The sequence below is a fragment of the Anser brachyrhynchus genome (assembly GCF_964034855.1).
Source record: "Anser brachyrhynchus genome assembly, chromosome: 4".
Lineage (NCBI taxonomy): Eukaryota > Metazoa > Chordata > Aves > Anseriformes > Anatidae > Anser > Anser brachyrhynchus.
The window spans coordinates 5,611,224-5,630,244 of NC_137698.1; the positions used below are offsets into that span (position 1 = coordinate 5,611,224).

The following is a 19,021-nucleotide window of genomic DNA, read 5'->3' on the forward strand; positions in this document are numbered from 1 at the left end:
TCTATTCAGCTGAATCAAGCAATACTTTCTGTGACTCTCAGTGTACATAAGCAGACATTAAGGAACAGAAAGTGATGTTTCCCACAAATCAAGTCATCTGTCATCAAAACAGAAACAGACCTCCTGTTTTCCAATTTCATATTTAAACCACAAATCCATCCTTCCGTCTAAGTATTCCAGCCTCATTGAGACTATGGTAACCACAAATACCATGCTATCCCAAGTCACTAAATCACACTATGACATATGTGTAAAATATGGTGTACTTGGTTTGTAGTTGATGGCATACATTATCATATTCTCCACTTTGATGCTAAAACATGCCTACTTTTGGGAAAAAAAAAAAAGGAAAGAACCAAACCAAGTCCAAATTATCTATGAAACTTTCGATGTCATTACTTTTCTTCTGGGTGATGAAATTCTGCTTTTCAACCAACTTAACATTGGTAAGTATGATAAGTACTTAATATATTTAAAAGTAGTATTTATTGAGTAATTATTATCTCAAGCATATGCTAGGTGACAACCTCTGTCAGTGCCACACTAATAAGAAAACTGTGAGGCATCAAGAAGACCCAGTAACTGCAGCTAAATCTAACTTGGTACTCCACCTCCTTGTCAGTAAATTTACCTAAAAGGGTAAAGTCATCAAAACTATCAAACACTGTAGTATCAATCAATTACCTTCTGTACAGATGAACATCATGCTTTGGAAATACTAATTCAAAGGCTCCCAAATGCTTTTTCTGCATTTTCTCTTACTAATTATTTGCTTTTTGAAACAAGCTTTTTCTACACATCCTTCTCACGTTTCTACAAAATCCTTCTTTAAAACTGTGAGTGATATTTGTGTTGATGTTTCCTGCATTTCATTACAGTGCGAGCTGCACTTCTTTTCCCCTGTAAATAAACAATAGTTTTCCATTCAAAGCCCAGTAAAATTCCCTATTCCTTTCTGTATATATCTTTTGAACATACAGCTACTTGATCAATTCTTGTATCAAAGGTGTTTTTCATTGAGGACGAGAATTATAATCCCCCAAACTTAACGTTACCCTATTTATTAGAAATTTGTTCTACTTAGCCTCACTTGAAGCACAATCATTGAATACAGAAAAATCTGTGCTTGATGTAAGAGACGTCTTCATCAGCACAGTGAGGGACAGCATAGCCAGCTTTACAAAATTATGGCAAACTGCCTGCACCGAGAGCAGCCTCGTGCACCCTGCTGCTCTCAGTAATGCTAGCAATGAATGGGATGCCACTGTTGGAGAACATGGGTTTGAGAAGGTTTTTTTTGTGGACAAAACTACAGACTACCTTCCATTGATCCAGACTCGCAGGCTGTCACAAAGGCAGAACTGGGATGAGTTCTGCATCCAAGAGAAACAATTGTGAATGCCTTCACAGACTGAGCAGAAAAACGTGCATATGACCTCTAATGCTGTCTGAAAAACAGAGAAAGAGAAGAAAGTGTTCCGAATCTGTTGAATAAATGATTGACACACTATTTTGTTCAGTCAGCACTGAATAAAATGCCTCCAACAGTACATTAGCATCATTACTGTCTGCTCCAGGTTGGTCAGCTCTCATTCACTGCTGTAGTTCAGTCAGCCTTTGGGAAAGCCATCACAACAAACCAGCTGGGCTCAGTGATAAGGATGCAGGGCTGTTTCCTAAGGAGTATAGCTTTGTCATACTTCTGTAAAGGGATTTTCCAAACAATCTTTGTAAGGTCCTACTATTCCCTTAATACGATGAATTCAACACAACTACTATAGCTTTATGGCCTATTTTGCAAACGGTACTACAGCTCCCCATAGAATCATAAAATATCCTGAGTTGGAAGGGACCCAAAAAGATCATCAAGTCCAGCTCCTGGCACCTCACAGGTCTACCCAAAAATTCAGACCATATGACTAAAAAGCACAGTCCGAATGCTTCTTAAACCCCGACAGGCTTGGTGCTGTGACTACGTCACTGGGGAGCCTGTTCCAGTGCGTGACAACCCTCTTGGTGAAGAGCCTTTCCCTGATATCTATGCTTGGTTTTAAACTCTGCAGCCAATGTCTGATACTGTTTCCTTTCCTCTGGAAACCAAACACTTCAATGCAAGAAAACTGTTCCATGCCCCACTAATGCATCATCACCTAAATAATTTCATTATCACCTCTATGGGCTATATGTATGCATACTTGGCAGTCAAAATGAGAGAAGAAAACTGAGGCACAAGTGAGCCGTTTAGGATGATAAGCAATTAACAAAAAATATTACTTACACGGTAAGAAAATGCACACACTCTGGTACAACCCTAATCAACAGTTTACTGACTTTTTCATGGGCATGAAGTGGATAAAAACTTTCTGTTTAACAATATTAAAGGCTGATGACAGATTCTTAAAGAAAAAGCAAAAATCAAGTCATCAAATTACTACCTATAACTAAGTAAAAATATAAAGCATAACACAACGGGAGAAGAGTCACATATGTCCTACAGAAGATAACAATTAAAAAGCTGTTAAGAATCCAAAAACCACAAGGACGTGAGCTGAAACCAAACTTAACCTCATACTTTCTGCTGTAACTTTAACAAAAGAAAAAGGCTACATTAACTGAAGGGATCTCCATGAAGTCATGTTCTCAACCACAGTTCTAATGTAAGCTAATTTAAATCAAGCAGGCTGTTTTGTATGTTACCTGAAATAATTACGGACTTTACTTGAGTTTTCTCTTTCTGCTCAACCTTCATATGTCCAGACTGCAAACCATAGCTTCTTCGGCTGCTTAAGAACTTTAACATAAATGAACAGCCATATATCAGCATGAAAAGTTATCAGAATCGTCTTTTGGACAAAAGAAGAAAATGAAATCAATCTGGCACAGCATGGATTCAATTGATTCTGCCCATGAAATACACTCCTAACAGCAAGAAATACAGTGGTCGATGCAGAACCAGAAGGAAATGATTTACAGTAGCCTAAGAAAACAGCCTTGACTACCACGCTGTTTTTATAACTTTGTTTTTCTCCATGTCTTAGACTCATTGCCAATATCAGGAAGGGAAAAAAAAGTTGCAGAGCCATACACTAATACAGGTATGCTGCCTGACGACGCCTTTCCAGGGAAAAGTGATCAAGCACTATTTTCACCTGATTCTTTGGATTGTTTTTCTTTTTTCATACTGAACCTGAATTGCTGTGTAAATTCCGGTAAAGATGGAATAAATTAGGTTAAAATATATAAATCACTCTGGGTCCTGATATTCCTTCTGTTTCAGTCGGTTTCAGGCATTGCAACTTCGCTTGCCTGAGCTGTAGCTATGTAGCGAGATGCATTTTCTCATACTGGTTGCTGATAAATTGACTTAGACCTACCGACATGAATGAGTTTATGTTGCTGCTCTCAAGAAAAGAATGGGCTTGTCTAATTCATTGAATTGCTTATTTAATTTCCATCTTGTTTTGCCATACAGGTAATTCCTAGTACATTCTGAGATGTGGGGCAAGTGGGGGTAGTAGGCTGGAAAGCCTACTCAAAAGGAAAGCTTTCAGATAATTACAATAACAATTGACCAAGCTCCTCTGTTCAACTGTATGCAACTGTAATCTCCAAAAGAACTTTTAACAGTTCAATTAAGATGGACAGTTGATAATTTCTACTGCTGTTTCACAGAATGGTTGAGGATGTAAGGGACCTCTGGAGGTCACCCGGTCCAACCCCCCTGCTCCAGCATTGCTGCATAGGTCTGTTTGCCCAGGTCCATGTTTGGAGGGCTTTAGAGCATCTCCAAGAAAGGAGGCTTCACAACCTCTCCATTCAACCTGTGCCACCTGCTCAGTCACCACCTTCGTAGATTTAAAATAATATAGTTTCCTGACAGTCACACAGTACCACCTGCATTTCACTTTGTGCCCACTTCCTCTTGTCCTCTCACTGGGCACCACTGAAAAGAGCCTGGCTCTGTCCTCTCTGCATCCTCCCTGCTCTCATTTGGGCTGTCATTTTTCATTCAGCTGTAACTACTTAAATACCGTGGAGACACCTTTCAAAACCCATCAAATACAAGCAGAAACACCCCAGCAGCTGTTGGAGCAGCTGCCCCTGCCAGCACAGCGACTTCAACCCAAACAGAGCCTAGGACAGTGGATGCAGCTCTGGAAGTCCCAGGCCGCAGGGAATGCCCCAAGGCTGGGAGAGAAGGTCTTCTTTTCTGCAGGAGGTGTGTGGATGCTGAAGAGCTGCACCACCAAGTGGAAGAGTTACCATAGAAAGTCACAATCTGTGTGATATCAGAGGCAGTGAAAGAGATAGACAGGATCCTCTCAGATATAAAAGAGCCCCAGGCCCCAGCTGCAGTGGAGATCGGCAGAGTCTATCCCTCACATAAGATAAATAGTTCAATATTATGTTAGCAAAGATTTTTAAATGGTAATGCACTGGGACAATCCTGGGTCAGGTCCCCAGATTCTGTAAAATAAATAGCTCTGCTAACCTCAGTGGAACTAACAATTTATATCATTAAAGTTTTCATATGTTTTCAGTCAAAACCAAAAAAAAAGATCCAATAGAAGTACAGTCTAGCAACAGTTGCATACAGCACGTGGCTGGTATGATGATTATTGTACAGCTGCTGCAAGCCTTTTAATGCCTTTCAGCATTACAGGGTTTATTTGTGGTTTTCATTAGGTAGGATGTGAGAGACTTTAAAATGTCCGCGGAATTCCCGTCTTCAGAATACACTATGAGAGACAAGAGGATGGAAAAGATTTAAGATGGGTTTAAGTGCTTAGTATGAAAGGAAATGAAGCAGTTTCTGGGTTATCTACAGGTCTGGTAAAGAGTTACTGACTCCACTAAAACACTGCAGTAGCATTCAAATATACTTCGTACTATGTTCTTGAAACTGTATATTCAAAAACAGTAACTCTAAACAACACTTCTGAACATTTCTACAAGTTTTTATTGATACTTTTGGAAAGGAGACAATAAATCTGGGGCTCAGTTTTAACATACAATTGGACACGTGCCTCAACTGTCTAACTAAGCCAGCATTCTCCTTAACTGAGATTTCCATAAGCTAGAGAAATACAGTAGTTCTGGCTGAGATGGACTGGGAACTGCAGACTAAGTTTTTTTCATCAGCAATAAAGATATCCTGCAGCAGGAAAAGTGAGAAAATTTCAGGAACAGAAAACAAAATGTGACTGCTTGCATGAAAGGAGAGGGAAAGCCTAAGAAAGAGACTGGAGCAAATCTGCTGACATTTTTTAGAACTGGCTTGCAGACCATATCAAAATGTCCTAGGCCAAGTGAAAAAAAGTCCAAATTTAGAGGGCCCTGTAAAGCTTTAAATAGCAGAATCCACAGGTAACAGAATTAATGACACAATTAGTGGACAGGCAGAAGATGGAACTAGCACAAAGGGGTAAGAGTTGAATCCTGTCACATTTAAGAAAGTACATTTCGTTCTTGTCTCTTTACTTCTAATACATAAATAACTGACTGGTAACCATGCTTGGTCAAGTAGGGGAAATATTAGAGCTGGAAGACAGAGAAGAAAGTGCCCATAAAAAGCTCTACCTTCTTTCAAGAACTATAGCCTAAAATACTCTAAAATATTTTGCAATGATCTGAATAATGTAATCGTTAACCTTCGAACTCACAAACTGCCAGCTCTCAACGGCAGAGGGAAGCTATAGAGATAAATGAGCTGTCATTTTTCCTGTGAGTGCAGATAAAGAATGTCAGCTGCCCACCAGAAAATTAGACTGGCAAGCTTGCATAGGTCTCAGTTTCTGCTTTTAATGAAACTAAAAGCAGCGATCATATAAAGAAAAAAGAACACATTTAAAGCATCTTAAATCAGGAAGCAATCAAATTAAGTCCACTTAAAACATCAGATTTGTTCGTACTGTATATGACATTAAAAATGCTAATCTCTGGTTCTTCGCTCCCAGAAGGTTACCATTTTAGGACTCAAACCAACAAATGTTTGAGCCCAAACCTAGCTGTATCGAACTTTTAGTTCATTTACTTTATGGATCGTTTCTCCAACACCAACAACATTGCTGACTTGAATAAAAAGTGAGGTGGGCGCACATTTGTAGGACCATTCTACACATTATATGCAATCCCAAAGAACACTGCATCAGTGCACTGCAAAGATGTTTCATTAAGCAGACAGGTCATGGGGATACTATAGAGCCCTCCTGCATGTAGGAGCCTGACTGATTTTCTCACTCTTCACGTAGTGACAGCACAACAGGCTCTGAAGTCCAGCTTAGAATTAAACTAGCATCTCCTGGTTGTTTCTCCTGGTCTGGGTTATTTCTTTCTATTCAGCTTCAAGGGTGTCAATTTCAGCTTCAGATTTCTTGGTTCAAAACAGAAAATTACTAAACAAAGAAAGGTATTTTTTAACCTTCCTAAATATGTGGAAAATGCATACACATAGGGGAGACAGACAGCACTTACAGAAACCCTGCTATGCTTCATGTAAGGCAACAGTCTAGTGGATTTGATCATCTAGGCATAGAAGTGCTACTGTTCTAACAGAGCCTGAGAGCAATAGCTAACAATCTCTTCTTACTGCTTTCTGCACTGCATTGACTCCTCTCTGCAGATGGAGGCAGGTATTAAATCACAGCAATTTTGTGCACATGTATGCCTATATTTTCATGGTTAACAGGTGACCTTGAAAAAGACAAAAGCATTTTTCAAGATCAGATGCACAAGACTGACTACCCTGAAAATTTTTTAAACTAAACTTTCTGGTGATACAGCAGCAAGTTTTGAATAAGGATGCAGAGTGGAGCTGTGTTAACCTCAGAACTTAAACATTCCCTCTTCTTTCACGCAAGGTAAGTGCTAACATTGAATGAATTACAAGAGTTATGTCCTCCAGATTGACAGTATACACGTCAATAGTATTTATTCTTGTAACAGGAGCTGTTACATTTACTAATTGTGTACAGATATCCTGCTAATATAAGATTATCAGGAGCTAAAATCTGCAATCGGAAATTCTCCCTGTAAGGGTTATTCAGCTGGAGCATGTTTTATTTTAGAGGGCCTTTTGGTATTTATTACAGAGCATATAAAAGTAATCCAATTGTAATAAAGATTCATAAACTAACTGAAGGTTTCAAATTGCATAATTGCTTTAAATCACTTTTAAAAAGATTCTCTTCCAGATTTCTACTTTGAACATGAAATGTTACTCCAACACGGATGAGACATGCTTTTATAATCAAATGTTTGTGTGTAATGGTCAAATGCAAAAAAGAGGAATTAAATGTTTATTTTAGTCTTGATTTTCATCCAATACCTTGGGTAATTTATCCTGAAATTCTAATTATATCCCCCAATACAAGCACTGCAAATATGAAAACTGGGAGAAAAATATATTTACTAGAGCTTTTTTCCTCTGCTTTTTCCAAAGTAAAGAGATGGTTGCGGTCAAATTACTTAATGAAAAGAATTCAGTGTGTCAGCAATCATCCTAACAAAGAAAACATGCCCATTTACAGTATTGTTTAACTATTTCTATAGTTGGTGACCACATTAAACAGGTATTTGAACAGGAACATGCCAGATTAATAAAAACAACCTTCATGGTGCCAAGCACTAGCTATTTCTACGAAATTAGCTAAAAGCATGCAAAATCAGTGTGCAAAAATACATACACCTACTACAACTCCTGGCCTCAGAGGCAACTTACGTGATTTTGTTTAAGAAAGCAATGTCAGTCAGATAGACCAGGAGTTGTCAGCTCACGTCAGCCAAGCAATACATACGTATTATAGCTCAGGAAACATAACACAGCATGAGCATGAAATCAAGTATCTATTCATGGAAGAAATAAAGTTGAAATAATAAAAGTTGATTTTAAGAAATCTCTGGAGACCTCAGGTGAAAGGAAGGCACCCGGGATTTGCAACAGGGATTCAGAACTTTGATTCTTCTGGTTGCCAATACTGGTCCAGACTGGAGGCCTCAGAGAAAGGAGCGACAATGTTGTTAAATGTGCAGCAGTTGTCTCAAAGTTGCTGGCCTAAGTTCTAAAACATGAGGTTTCCATCCCCCATGATCCTTCACTATTGTCTATTTTAACTATGGATAACTTCACTATCTTAAAAAAGCTATTTAAAGCCCTGATTTAAATCTTGGCTCAGTAAGAGTCTGTGATGGGGAATTACACTGGCTAAGCAGAGATGCCACAAAGAAACACACACATTACAAAAACACTTACCTCGAAGCTTGCAAACTGACTGGTACTCTCACAGTTCTACACTAAGCCCTGAATTGGTTACACTACCCTAGACCACCACTTTTGTATTTTCTTTGCAAAACAATAAGATTCTTTGTATGTAAGCTGTTAAAATCACCTACATGATTTTCTTGACCTCCTGCATGTGTTTAGTATGTATTTTTATATAAACTTAATGCAACCAAGGAGTAGGTCAGCTTGTCACCCAAAAAAACCCACAAACACACACACACACAGGCAAACAAAAAAACACAGGCAGCTCTTATATCTATCGGTTCAAAAAGCCATAGGTAACCCAGAAATGGTCCACAGTCCAGGAAATAGCAGATGAAAAACCTCTCTAGAAACAGGCGGAGGGGGAGAGAGGGAGTGAAAATTGCTAGAGGGAGTGAGTTCCACAGCTGGAGTATCTCAAATAACCATCCTCCATTCAGCTCACCCTTCCCTTTCCACATTTACACCCCACTGCTCCTCTCCACATGCTTGCACCAAACGTACCCTGGCTGCCTTGAAAATATTAGGCTAAAACATCTAATAAAAATCAGATGTTCTTCAGTGGCATAGCTACTCTGTGGTGGTTTTTTTTGTTGGTGGTAGTGGTTTGGTTTTTTTTTTGAATGAGTAAATTAAAAGTGAATTCAAGACTTGTTCATGTTTATTTCATACACCAGAAAATTTAATTTCCTCCAGGTTTAACATTTCCCATCATACCGTAGCCACAACCTGTCTCCCCTTCTTTGAAGTTGTTCTGTAACCCATGCAAGTCTATAGGACTAGATAGGATGCATCTGAGAGTATTGAGAGGCTGGCTGAAATCTTTACGAGGCTGCTCTTCGACAGGTTGTGAAGCGAGAAGAGGGCTGGCTTCCCCAATGACTTCAGAAAGACAATTCTTACAGCAAGAAGGACAACACAAGCAGCTCCAAGCAGGTCACCCTCACTTCCATCCCTGGGAAAATTATGGAGCAAGGCCTCTTGGAAGCCTTCAAACCTGACAAGTCAATAATTTCCATTTAACTTTGTAGCCTCCTTAAATAACAGGTGTTGTCCTTCAGCACAATTTCTAAAACCACCCAAATTCTCTCTCCCTTTTCTTACCTGCCGCATTACTTTAGGAACAACTGTTCTGGCATATCAATCCTCAACCATTCCAAAATGCCTGCCCGGTACACCTCTAACTGGAGTCATGCCAAGGTCTTTGATATGCTACTGTGTTGGGGTCAAGAAAATCTGACCCCATTTGAAATCACTGAAATCAAGAAAATTACTGAAATCCTAAGGAAAAAAACACAAACTGGGAAATGCATCAAAATCTGGGCATCAAGACAATGCTGGGGATAAAGGAAAGCTAACTTAAGTTTTCTGTTCTATGGCAAAGATGAATTTACTCTCACATTGTTTTATCTAGATATGCCTTCTCCTCTTTGTTGCTTTCACATTATGAAGCTGACTTCGCCTCTTCTGTCCATTACTGGGCGGTTGCATCTCTTTAATGTAAAAGAGAATTATATTGCAATATTTGAAAGCGTTTGAACTCCAAATACAGGGTGATACTCATAACGGTTCATAGTAATTTACTTTATCTTCATAAATTTGGAAATAAATTTCTTCCAAAACCCCCCAGTTTTAGTTATGTTAAATTACGGTTACAACCCTAAATGCAGCAAAAGCAACCAAATTCTCATAAAAATGTTAAAAATTACAACAATGACATACTAGAATAAAGGGCACTAAGTACACTAGCATGTTATTTCAAATTGACACTTTAATGCTCAGAAAAAGCAGTTAACAATTAAAAATATGCACGGAATGCTGCTCCAACACACCCAGAGTAACAATCTGGTTAGAAAACTAGCACTAAAAGAGGGGGGAGAAATAAAAATGAGTGCTATAAAATAGCACATTAAGAGAAAGATAAAATGATAATTACTTAGGAGTGAAAGAAGTGTAAGCATTTTAATGTGAATTCATGTTTTTGATGAATTAGAGTTCACAAAAATATTAATAACAGTTTCTAAAATTAGACCTTGGCTTCAGCATATGAAAGAAACACAGCTAAGAAGTGAAAATGCCTTTTCGTCTGTATGCTGAATCTCTTTCTAATCCTTTTACAACTAGCCTGCAGTAGTTCACCCAAATTTTACAGCCACATATATAACAACATAATTATTGAAATTATTTTAGTTTTCACATACGTAAGATTCTCCTGACTTCAAACTCATTTAGTTGCACTCTGATTCTGAAGACAGACAGAACAGAGATTTTTTTCTAAGCTTCAAGAAATGTAACTCAATCCTCAGCAATTTAAAAATACCATATTGGGCACTAGTGTTAATAAATGGATTTCAAACTCAAAGACACCCATGGAAAAGAAGGGATAATTTTAAAAAAGGCAGTATCAGCTGTGATACAAATTGGCAAAAGTTATTTCTGTGCTCCCATGTACTTGCTGTGAATTAAACAAACCATAGGCGGCAGACCTACCATTGTGTGGGTACAGCAGATTTGAAAAGGTGAACAAATGATATCGTGCTGATGTGATATCACCACATCAGCAGCATCATCCAACATTCAGATTTGTTAAGTGAAAAACAGTAAAGGTTGGTCTCTGCAGGTGGCTTATCCATGTATTTTGATTAGGATGTAGCTCAGTTTTTATTTTTATTTTTTAACATTTTTGTGGTAGATCTGATAAAACTGGGTTGCAATACATCTTACGTGTTTTTGTCCCATATACATGTGCAGCATCTCAGGCCCATGGAATGCTTCCTTAGTGCTAAAAGGATCATGTTTCCATTGCAAACATGCTTCCTGTTGGACTGGGGACACTTGGTACACCTCTTCAGGACATCATTGCTTTATTATGCATCGGTACTTACATAAACCATGACCCATGCCACTTGCACGTCTGCTCCGCTCTGCATCTACCAGCTCTATCAGTCTGTGAAAGAACAAAGAGCTCACACTGGATATTTTTTTCTTCAAGTTCTGCATTCTGTGCCCATTTTCTGTTCTGCTGTGTGCATGTCTACTTTAGCAACTTAGAGAACTGCAAAAGATTTCTGCTGTTGTTCAAATCCAATAAATGTAAAATAGGTCAAGAGCTTTTCATTGGGATGTCATGACTCCAATATAGTCTACAGATTCTATTAGCCAAATCTCAGTAAACCTCAGAACGTCACTTTAACCCCCCACAAAAAAGATTAGTATTAACATATAAAACTAGCTCAAATGTTCTTAAAATAGAAGCCTCTTAAAACTTTGCAAATACCCACAATAGTGAGGTCTAAATATAGAAAGGTCTCAGTACGTAAAAATAATAAGTCAGGTGTCATGCACATTAAAGTCAGTGGATGAAAATCTATTATCTTGGAGATGCATCATGGAGAGTTACCATCTTCAGCGCAGCCGTGCCTTCAGCCCTCATGTATCTTGAGTAAGCATCAAAGCGTCATCCTAATGCTTAAAATTCAAAGGAACTCTACCACTCAAGGAAGAATGATCAATTTATCACAATCAATGTGATAGTAAAACTGCTGGAGCAATCTACCAGGCAAAGACAGAGGCAGTGTCACTTCCTGGAAATAAGATTTAATGTACGAGCACTGGAGATACAGTTACTCTTGGGCTGTCACCAATAAACAAGACTAATTCAAAGTAAGTTTCATTTGACATATCAGGTTCATGTTTCCACATGATACTGAAAAGCTTTTTCCTTAAAAAAAAAAGCACTAAAATTAATATTTATATTACTTATTAGTATAACTGTATCATTTAGCAGACCTGTTTCAACGGCTTCATCACAGCTGATGCTGTACGAACTTATGAGAGACCAGCAACTGTCATGTGAAATAGTCTAAAGGGGAAAGAGCGCAGCATTAGCAATAATTTCATCTCTAAAAGTCACTGATTATTTAATCAGTTAACAAGGAAACCTCCAATAGTATCACTCACTTTGCAAAAACTGAAGAGTTCCACAAGCACCGCTGAAAAAAAAGTGAGAAATTCAAACAGTCAAGTAAAATAATTTTGAGTTACAAGTTAGGAAACATATCACTTGACACATATAAAGTATAAAAATTGTTCTGTTTTCACTCAGAAATGTCCTGAGTGATTCATTATACAACTAGCCTAAACACTTTTCCTTACACACAAGGCTTATCAGAGGAATTTTGAAAGTCTAGGTGTTTCACAAATTCACTTTTAGAAGAAGAGTGCACAACAAGACACTTCATTATTCATTTAATTTGTGTGTGAATAAAAGCTAGAATCAAAGAAAATGAACTTAGTTTCAGTTCTACCATTTGCATATAATCACAATATATTATTCATTTAGGAAATGCAATGTATTTTAATGATAGTTGTAGGAAGCTGAAGTTTGCTAAGAAACAGCCACTGAACTGAAACCATGACAGGTAGTTTACACGCAAGTCTGAGCACAGAAAGTTCTGAGATCGGCTTCCTTTTATTGAAGAGGCATAGAACATTTTCTGACACCAGGCATAAGTAACATTTTTGACACCAGATACGTATGCAGGTACATGCTTGAGATCTTGTCCCACCAACATGCCTTTTTTTTTAAAAAAAAAAAAAAAGTAATGAAGTGACAGGAGTTTAGGTTGAGACTGTACATGAGGAGCCTGGTATTACAGTCAAATGCTCCTAGGCAAAAACACTGAAAGCAGTACCTGAGAAGGTTTAAAGGAAAATTTGAATTGTGCTTTCTGCAGACAAATACGCTATTTAGTCTGAATGCTTACACCAACACTTCAGACATTCAGTTATCTTTTGTTAAGTAATGCCCCTCTAGCTTTTTTTTTTTTTCTTGATAGTGTCTAGCCAAACTATTATCCATGTAAACTCAAAATTAACTGTATGCCATTTTGCTGCAGATTACTTAGAGCCCACAAACTTATACAGGCATATACATGATCACACAGTTCTTTCTAATTATTATTTTCAATGAAAACATCAATATAGAATGTCACCTAGGAATGCAGCAATTTTAAAAAAATCTGATTGGCATTGCCTTTTCAAACTACAGATCCACCAGGCAGCTGAAAATCAAACAACAGAAAACAACCATCTAACATTCTTGTTGACCTTCTGAATTAAGCATTTTACGCGCATCTTTGCAAGAACAATAGATGGGTAATACTGACAACGTGTAACTTTAATTTAAATAAAAAAGACTGGTTTAGCATAGTAATAACAACACAATATCTTTTTTTTTTTTTTAATTAAGATAAAGCCACAAAAGGAATTTAGGGGGCACAATGTACCTACCAGGAGTGCCCCTTGTATACTGCCACCTCTGCCAACAATAGCAGTTCTAACACCTCTTGGAAGAAGACCAAGGAAACAGATAATACGATAAAGACAAAAAGGAAAGAACAAAGATAAAGATGCATGTACACACAGATGACTAACTTTAACATACAGATGAGATCAGTGCAGTCTGGTCATCAGCTTCACATTACTAACTTGCCTTTTCCAGCATTACTGGCTCCAAGGGTAACATAAAACAATACAGGCAAGACAACAGAAAATTATGACTATGTTAGGACAATACTTTGTTCACCATACAGCTGGTCCCAGTGGGACCAGACACATGAGAAACAAACAGTATTCAGGCCTGCATCTTGGATATCAAGCTAGCTGTGTGTGTAGCAAGTTGTGGGAAGAACAATGATTGTTCACTTCCCAGCACTGCGATGTCCAGTCATGCTGTTCAGGAAATTCTTGGCTTCTGTTCATTTCATACCTTTTATGTATATGGAAACGTAACAAATCAATGTACCTAAAAACTAATAGGAGTTTACGTTTCTAGAGCAAAAAGATGGCACTGAGTGGCAATTTAATCTGTGGCAAAATACCTGTTAACATCTGTTAAAAATACTTTCTGCTTTCTATACTTCTGTCATCTGCTTCTCTTCAGTTTTCAATAAACAAAACATCAGTTCACCTCAAGCATAGATCAGACTTTACTAGTCGTAGTAAGGTAACTCCATCCTTAGAAATGAGGAAGATTCTGTCCTCCTGAGAAAAAAAGAAACAAGAGCCCACTGATGCCAGTAGTGGTAAGGTCACACAAGAACGTCACGTTACATATAAACACAACACTACTTTTATAGAAGAAAAAGGAGAAAGAACTGCAAATCTTTTTATTATTATTATTATTTTTCCCCTCTGAAGCTCAGTTCTATGTGGGCTGGCAGATTTTCACTGCATCAGTGGGATTTTTCCAGTCTGCTGTCACAATGTTAAACAATTCACTTAGGTTACAAGTAAGCACACCTATGGGAAATTATCTAATTAACATGAAAATAGGCATTAAAAAAAAAAAAACAGCGATTGGTACTGGGATTCTTGTTTAGCTTTAGCTATTCTTCCCGACTGACCTAAGCATCTAATAACCTGCTGGACACCTGTCCAAATAAAGCTCCTCCACTACCTCTGCTTCCAAGAAAGACTTTTTGCCTGTTTAAAAAAATCCATTTTTTTTCCCATCTTGTATTCAGTGGCACACATTTCCTACGGCACATCTCAAGTGCATTCCTTTTCTGATTTCTGGTAGATCAAAAAACTATTACAGATGATTGAAATGGGTATTGTAGAAATTTCAAAGCATGTAACAGCACAGTTTTTTGCTCTACTGAAAGCTAATTATTATTGTACAATAATAGAACACGTCAAATACACATCACCACCATACCTAAAAGACACACATTAGTATCCACTGCCCAGAGCAGAGTAAAGCTTTGTGAAAATCCTTACCATCAACAGCAAAGATTCAATCACCTATCTTACCTTGATAAGTTCTTCCTTCTTCACAAAAAGGTAATGAAGAGATTTTCTCACTCCAAACATACTATCTGGATAATGTTCAGATTTGACTTACTTCTGGCTTAAAAACCTGAGTTCTCTTTGAGCAAGTGTATCTCTGGGCAAAACTTTCAGGAACACCTGGTATTGCCATATATTTTATATTTGCTATGCAATCTTCCAACTCCCAGCTCCTCCTGTTAACTAAAAAAGTTACAGGAAAAGCACTACATCGTTCTCAAGGATTCAGGTTAAAGGTACCATTTAATACAAACTTGCTTACCTTTGTGCTTCCAAATAAGTGTGCAGCTTCCTTCAGTCTTCACATTTAAACAAAAAAATAATTAGATCTTTCAGAGAGAGAACTTTCATGAAGGATAAAACATTTCAGGATCCTTTTTTTTTTCCCTCCAATACCCATTGCTGTTTGTAATTTTGTGTCACACACACTGACCAAACTTCAGATACATTTAAATTAATCCATGGCAAAATTTGCAAATGTTTGAAACCCACAATCATACAGGAAAAATACTGTTACAAGCTCTTTTCCGTTGTACTAGTGTCAACGGACAATTTTAAACTAGGGTAGGAAACTGTTTACTAGTAAAAGCACAGAAGAACATTTATTTTCATTTTACAGTAACAAGTCTGTTGTTGATCTTTTCAAACGGTTCCACAACCGCAACTTCGTTCAAATTTAAATTGAATATAAAAATAAACGAAGAATATGTGTACAGACACAAGCTGGTCTTAAAAATTCCATCTGACAGCAAGTCTCTTAAGAATGGAAAGCAATCCACTTCAACTAGTAGAGGTGGCAGTGAAGTAGCTGTTCGCTGACATCATCACTAGCTCCTGTTATCTTGTCAGTGGAGAAAGAAGGGTTTTCTTTAAATATTCACTTTCAATTGTCTGGTTACAGAATTACTGTGTAAAATTCAAAGATAAAATTTTAAATCATTTTTAAAAGGATTATTAGGTTAGAATACATTTTTTCTATATGCAGAATGATGATCAAAGTATTCTGAAAATCTTTTACTAAAAATAATCTTGCTGAAGTAGTATGGAATTCTTTAGCGAAATCAAGCCACCACCTGTTGCAGAACCTTCTTCACTAACACCATAAATTCCATCTGTTCCTCTAGTGATCTGCATAACTGGCTGATAACTGCTCTGCCCATGAGCACAAATGAAGGTTACAATTCTGAAGCAGCTAAGACAGCTTTACTGCTAAGAGAATCACCTTCCCTTCTCTAAGACCACCTTTCTTCTAAACCTCTGCAGACAGATGTGATACCATCAACAGTTGTAGAGACTTCTCAGTAAGAACCACCAAAAGTTGCCTAATGACACATTACAAGCTACAATTTGCAATTCTCTGCATGCAGTTCATTTTCTAAAACTTTTCATGCTGCTTCCTTTTCCAAACACAATGGGTTCAAGATGCATGATGTCTGCTTCCCAGCTATGCTTGAATCTGCTGGATGTTGTTATGCACCGAGGATTTATGTTCCACTTCAAATCAAGTATGAGCTTCACACTCTAAGTTGGGATGCCCACAAACATATTGTTCTTTGGGGAACAGCTCTCTGGCTCCATAGATATAACTTGGACAGAGTAGTGACTTCCTTCTGCAGCCCACGCCCGATCGAGATCCACAAGTCCCATACACTGCTTTCCTAAAATGAGAGAAAAGGAGATCATGGAAAATCTAAAAATACAGAAACATTACCAGAAACATGCACTTCAATGTTAGGAAAACGCATCACTAAGTTACCTACAGAACAAGTTCCAAATCTACTTAAAAAAAAAAAATCTATGTTAATCTGTTTTACTTCAAATAGGCAGTCATTTATAGCCCTAAATCACATCTGTGTGTTGTAACCCTCATTTAGCAATGACCCTGAGAAAAAATATTAACTCTTTACATACATATGGAGAAATAAAATAGACACTACTATTTTGAAGTATTCCCAGAACTTACAGAAAAACTTGTGCATTAATGTAAAAGTGACAAGAAAAAAATGGCTAGTTTTTCCCTTAGCTCTCAAAATTGCTAAGCATTTACTTCCTTTATAACCGTAACTGTTTTCCTACTGTAGTTTCATCTAAAATCTTAAAATCTTTGGTTACTGATTATCAAATGAAAGAATAAAATACAGAACAGTGATCCAGTTGATCTGAAGACACACCAAGGTCTCAAAGCTTATAGACAAAAATACTAAATTACTAATGAAAATTAATCTTATCTCAGATTTATCTGCAAAAAAATGGGAAGGAAAAATTCAAGGTTTTTTTCTGCTTAAAAAAAATTCATATGATACATGATAAGTTGACAGGGCCATTTGGTTTTACCCATTTACTCATTTTAATTGATTTCTATGTTTTGAAATACAGAATTTGTCACATCACATTTTCAGCAGTTTGAAACTCTTCCAAGAAAAATTTAGCACTTCCCTGAAACATTTTAATTGCTGATAGTCACACAGTCTTGAGTCATGAACAAGACACAGTCCTGCTTCAGACTCAAAGCCAATGTTTCTGTCTTTTCTTTTTCTTGAAAGAACTGCACAATTAAATATAATTTTTGGTCTGAGATGAAGATAATAGCCAAGAGTACTCATATCCTGTTCCTACCCTAAACTACCCTGTGTAATCGTGTATTTCTCTCCCTTGAATTTATATAGAACTTGGTTGCATGTATCATTAATAGCTCTGATATGCACCTGGTAAGCGTCTGTAGAAGTTTAAGGTTTAGGTTTTGAAACAGCAGTTTCAAATCTGAAACAGAAAAGTAGATTTGCAATGGTCTTCAATGAAATGTAGTGTTACGTGGAACTAAAAAAAAAATTACATTCTTTAGAACAGAAAAAGCAATGACATTTCCTGTATAGAAAGGGAGAAGAATAGGATTTATGGTTGTTCTTTTTTTGGTCTTTTTTTTCTTTTGTTCTTTTGTTGTTGTTGTTTTTTTTTGTCATTGAAAAGCACATCAAAGTTGTATTTGTGATGAAAAATTGCAGTTTCAAAGACAGAATAGGCAAAAGTTACAACCTTTCAAAAATGTTTGAGTCCTCTTCCAATTTTCAGTACACCTGGTAAGCATCAGGAAAAAACATGGGGTGCTACACTGGTAACTAAAGACTGACATTTTTTTCTTGTTCACAAATATCGTGATGATAGCAAAAGAGCTGACAAGTTTGTTGTAAAATAGATATTGTTATCTCAGTACCTGTATTATTTTCTTTTTGTGCAGTGAATATAGGAGATAATTCAAATTCTTCAAAAGAAGTTTAAAAAAAAAACAAAACACATTGTGATTATTTGCTCCTACTGCTTTAACACACTTAGAAAGTGTTTCCTGTGAGCCAAGGATGGCCAGTTACATCTTTAGAGTTACCAGCCCCTTCTGTCTTTTCTGACCCAGAAGATTTTTTATATTTTTTTTTCTAAAATTTCTACAAACGTAATGAGGTGGGCCAAATAGGCTTGTACGCTCTGAAGCCTGTCTGTACCAAAGGTAGCCCACGTTCTGCAGTGCAGCTTTGTTGTTGCCAGCTTGCATGGATGTTTGCCCTTCTAAACAAGTTATCACCAGCGATTACAAGCAGGACAAAGGGTTCAGACTGCAAATCACTACTACAGAAGTGCTTTTAATGCAAGATGGACTGGCAATAAATAGAAAGACTTCAGTAAAGTTTACAAAAACCTCACCCTTTTTATAGAATGATTTGGGGGTGGAGGAGAAAGTGGAAAGGCAATGAAAATCAGTAAAACGCAAACCCACTAGCTCATATTGATAATTCTGAATGAAGAAAATATTTTCAGTATCACAGTTCAGAACAGCATGGAGAGAAATGTGAAGAAACTCCAATTTCATAAATCATTAAACTATTTTGTCATAAAGCAACATAAATAGTAACGCTG

General features: G+C 37.2%; 2 protein-coding genes across 7 annotated transcripts in view; both read right to left on the bottom strand.

Annotated features, from left to right (window-relative positions):
- NPNT (nephronectin) overlaps nt 1-12,085 on the bottom strand; it is a 65,819-nt gene extending 53,734 nt beyond the window's left edge. For 2 of the 3 annotated variants that reach the window (XM_080590670.1, XM_080590668.1), the window contains exons 1-2: nt 11,149-11,172; nt 1,321-1,448 (exon numbers count right to left, since the gene is read on the bottom strand). In XM_080590670.1, the coding sequence (XP_080446796.1) occupies nt 1,321-1,448; nt 11,149-11,157 (137 nt within the window). In that variant the 5' untranslated portion in view covers nt 11,158-11,172. Of the gene's footprint in view, nt 1-1,320; nt 1,449-11,148; nt 11,173-12,052 lie in introns of those variants that run through there. The other variant, XM_080590669.1, reaches the window with a different exon arrangement.
- A 3,605-nt stretch (nt 12,086-15,690) lies between these two features.
- The window catches only part of GSTCD (glutathione S-transferase C-terminal domain containing), a 72,456-nt gene continuing 69,125 nt past the window's right edge, over nt 15,691-19,021 (bottom strand). For all 4 annotated transcript variants that reach the window (XM_080590664.1, XM_080590663.1, XM_080590665.1 and 1 more), the window contains one exon: nt 15,691-16,773. In XM_080590664.1, coding sequence (XP_080446790.1) covers nt 16,637-16,773 — 137 coding nt within the window. In that variant the 3' untranslated portion in view covers nt 15,691-16,636. The remainder of the gene's footprint in view (nt 16,774-19,021) is intronic.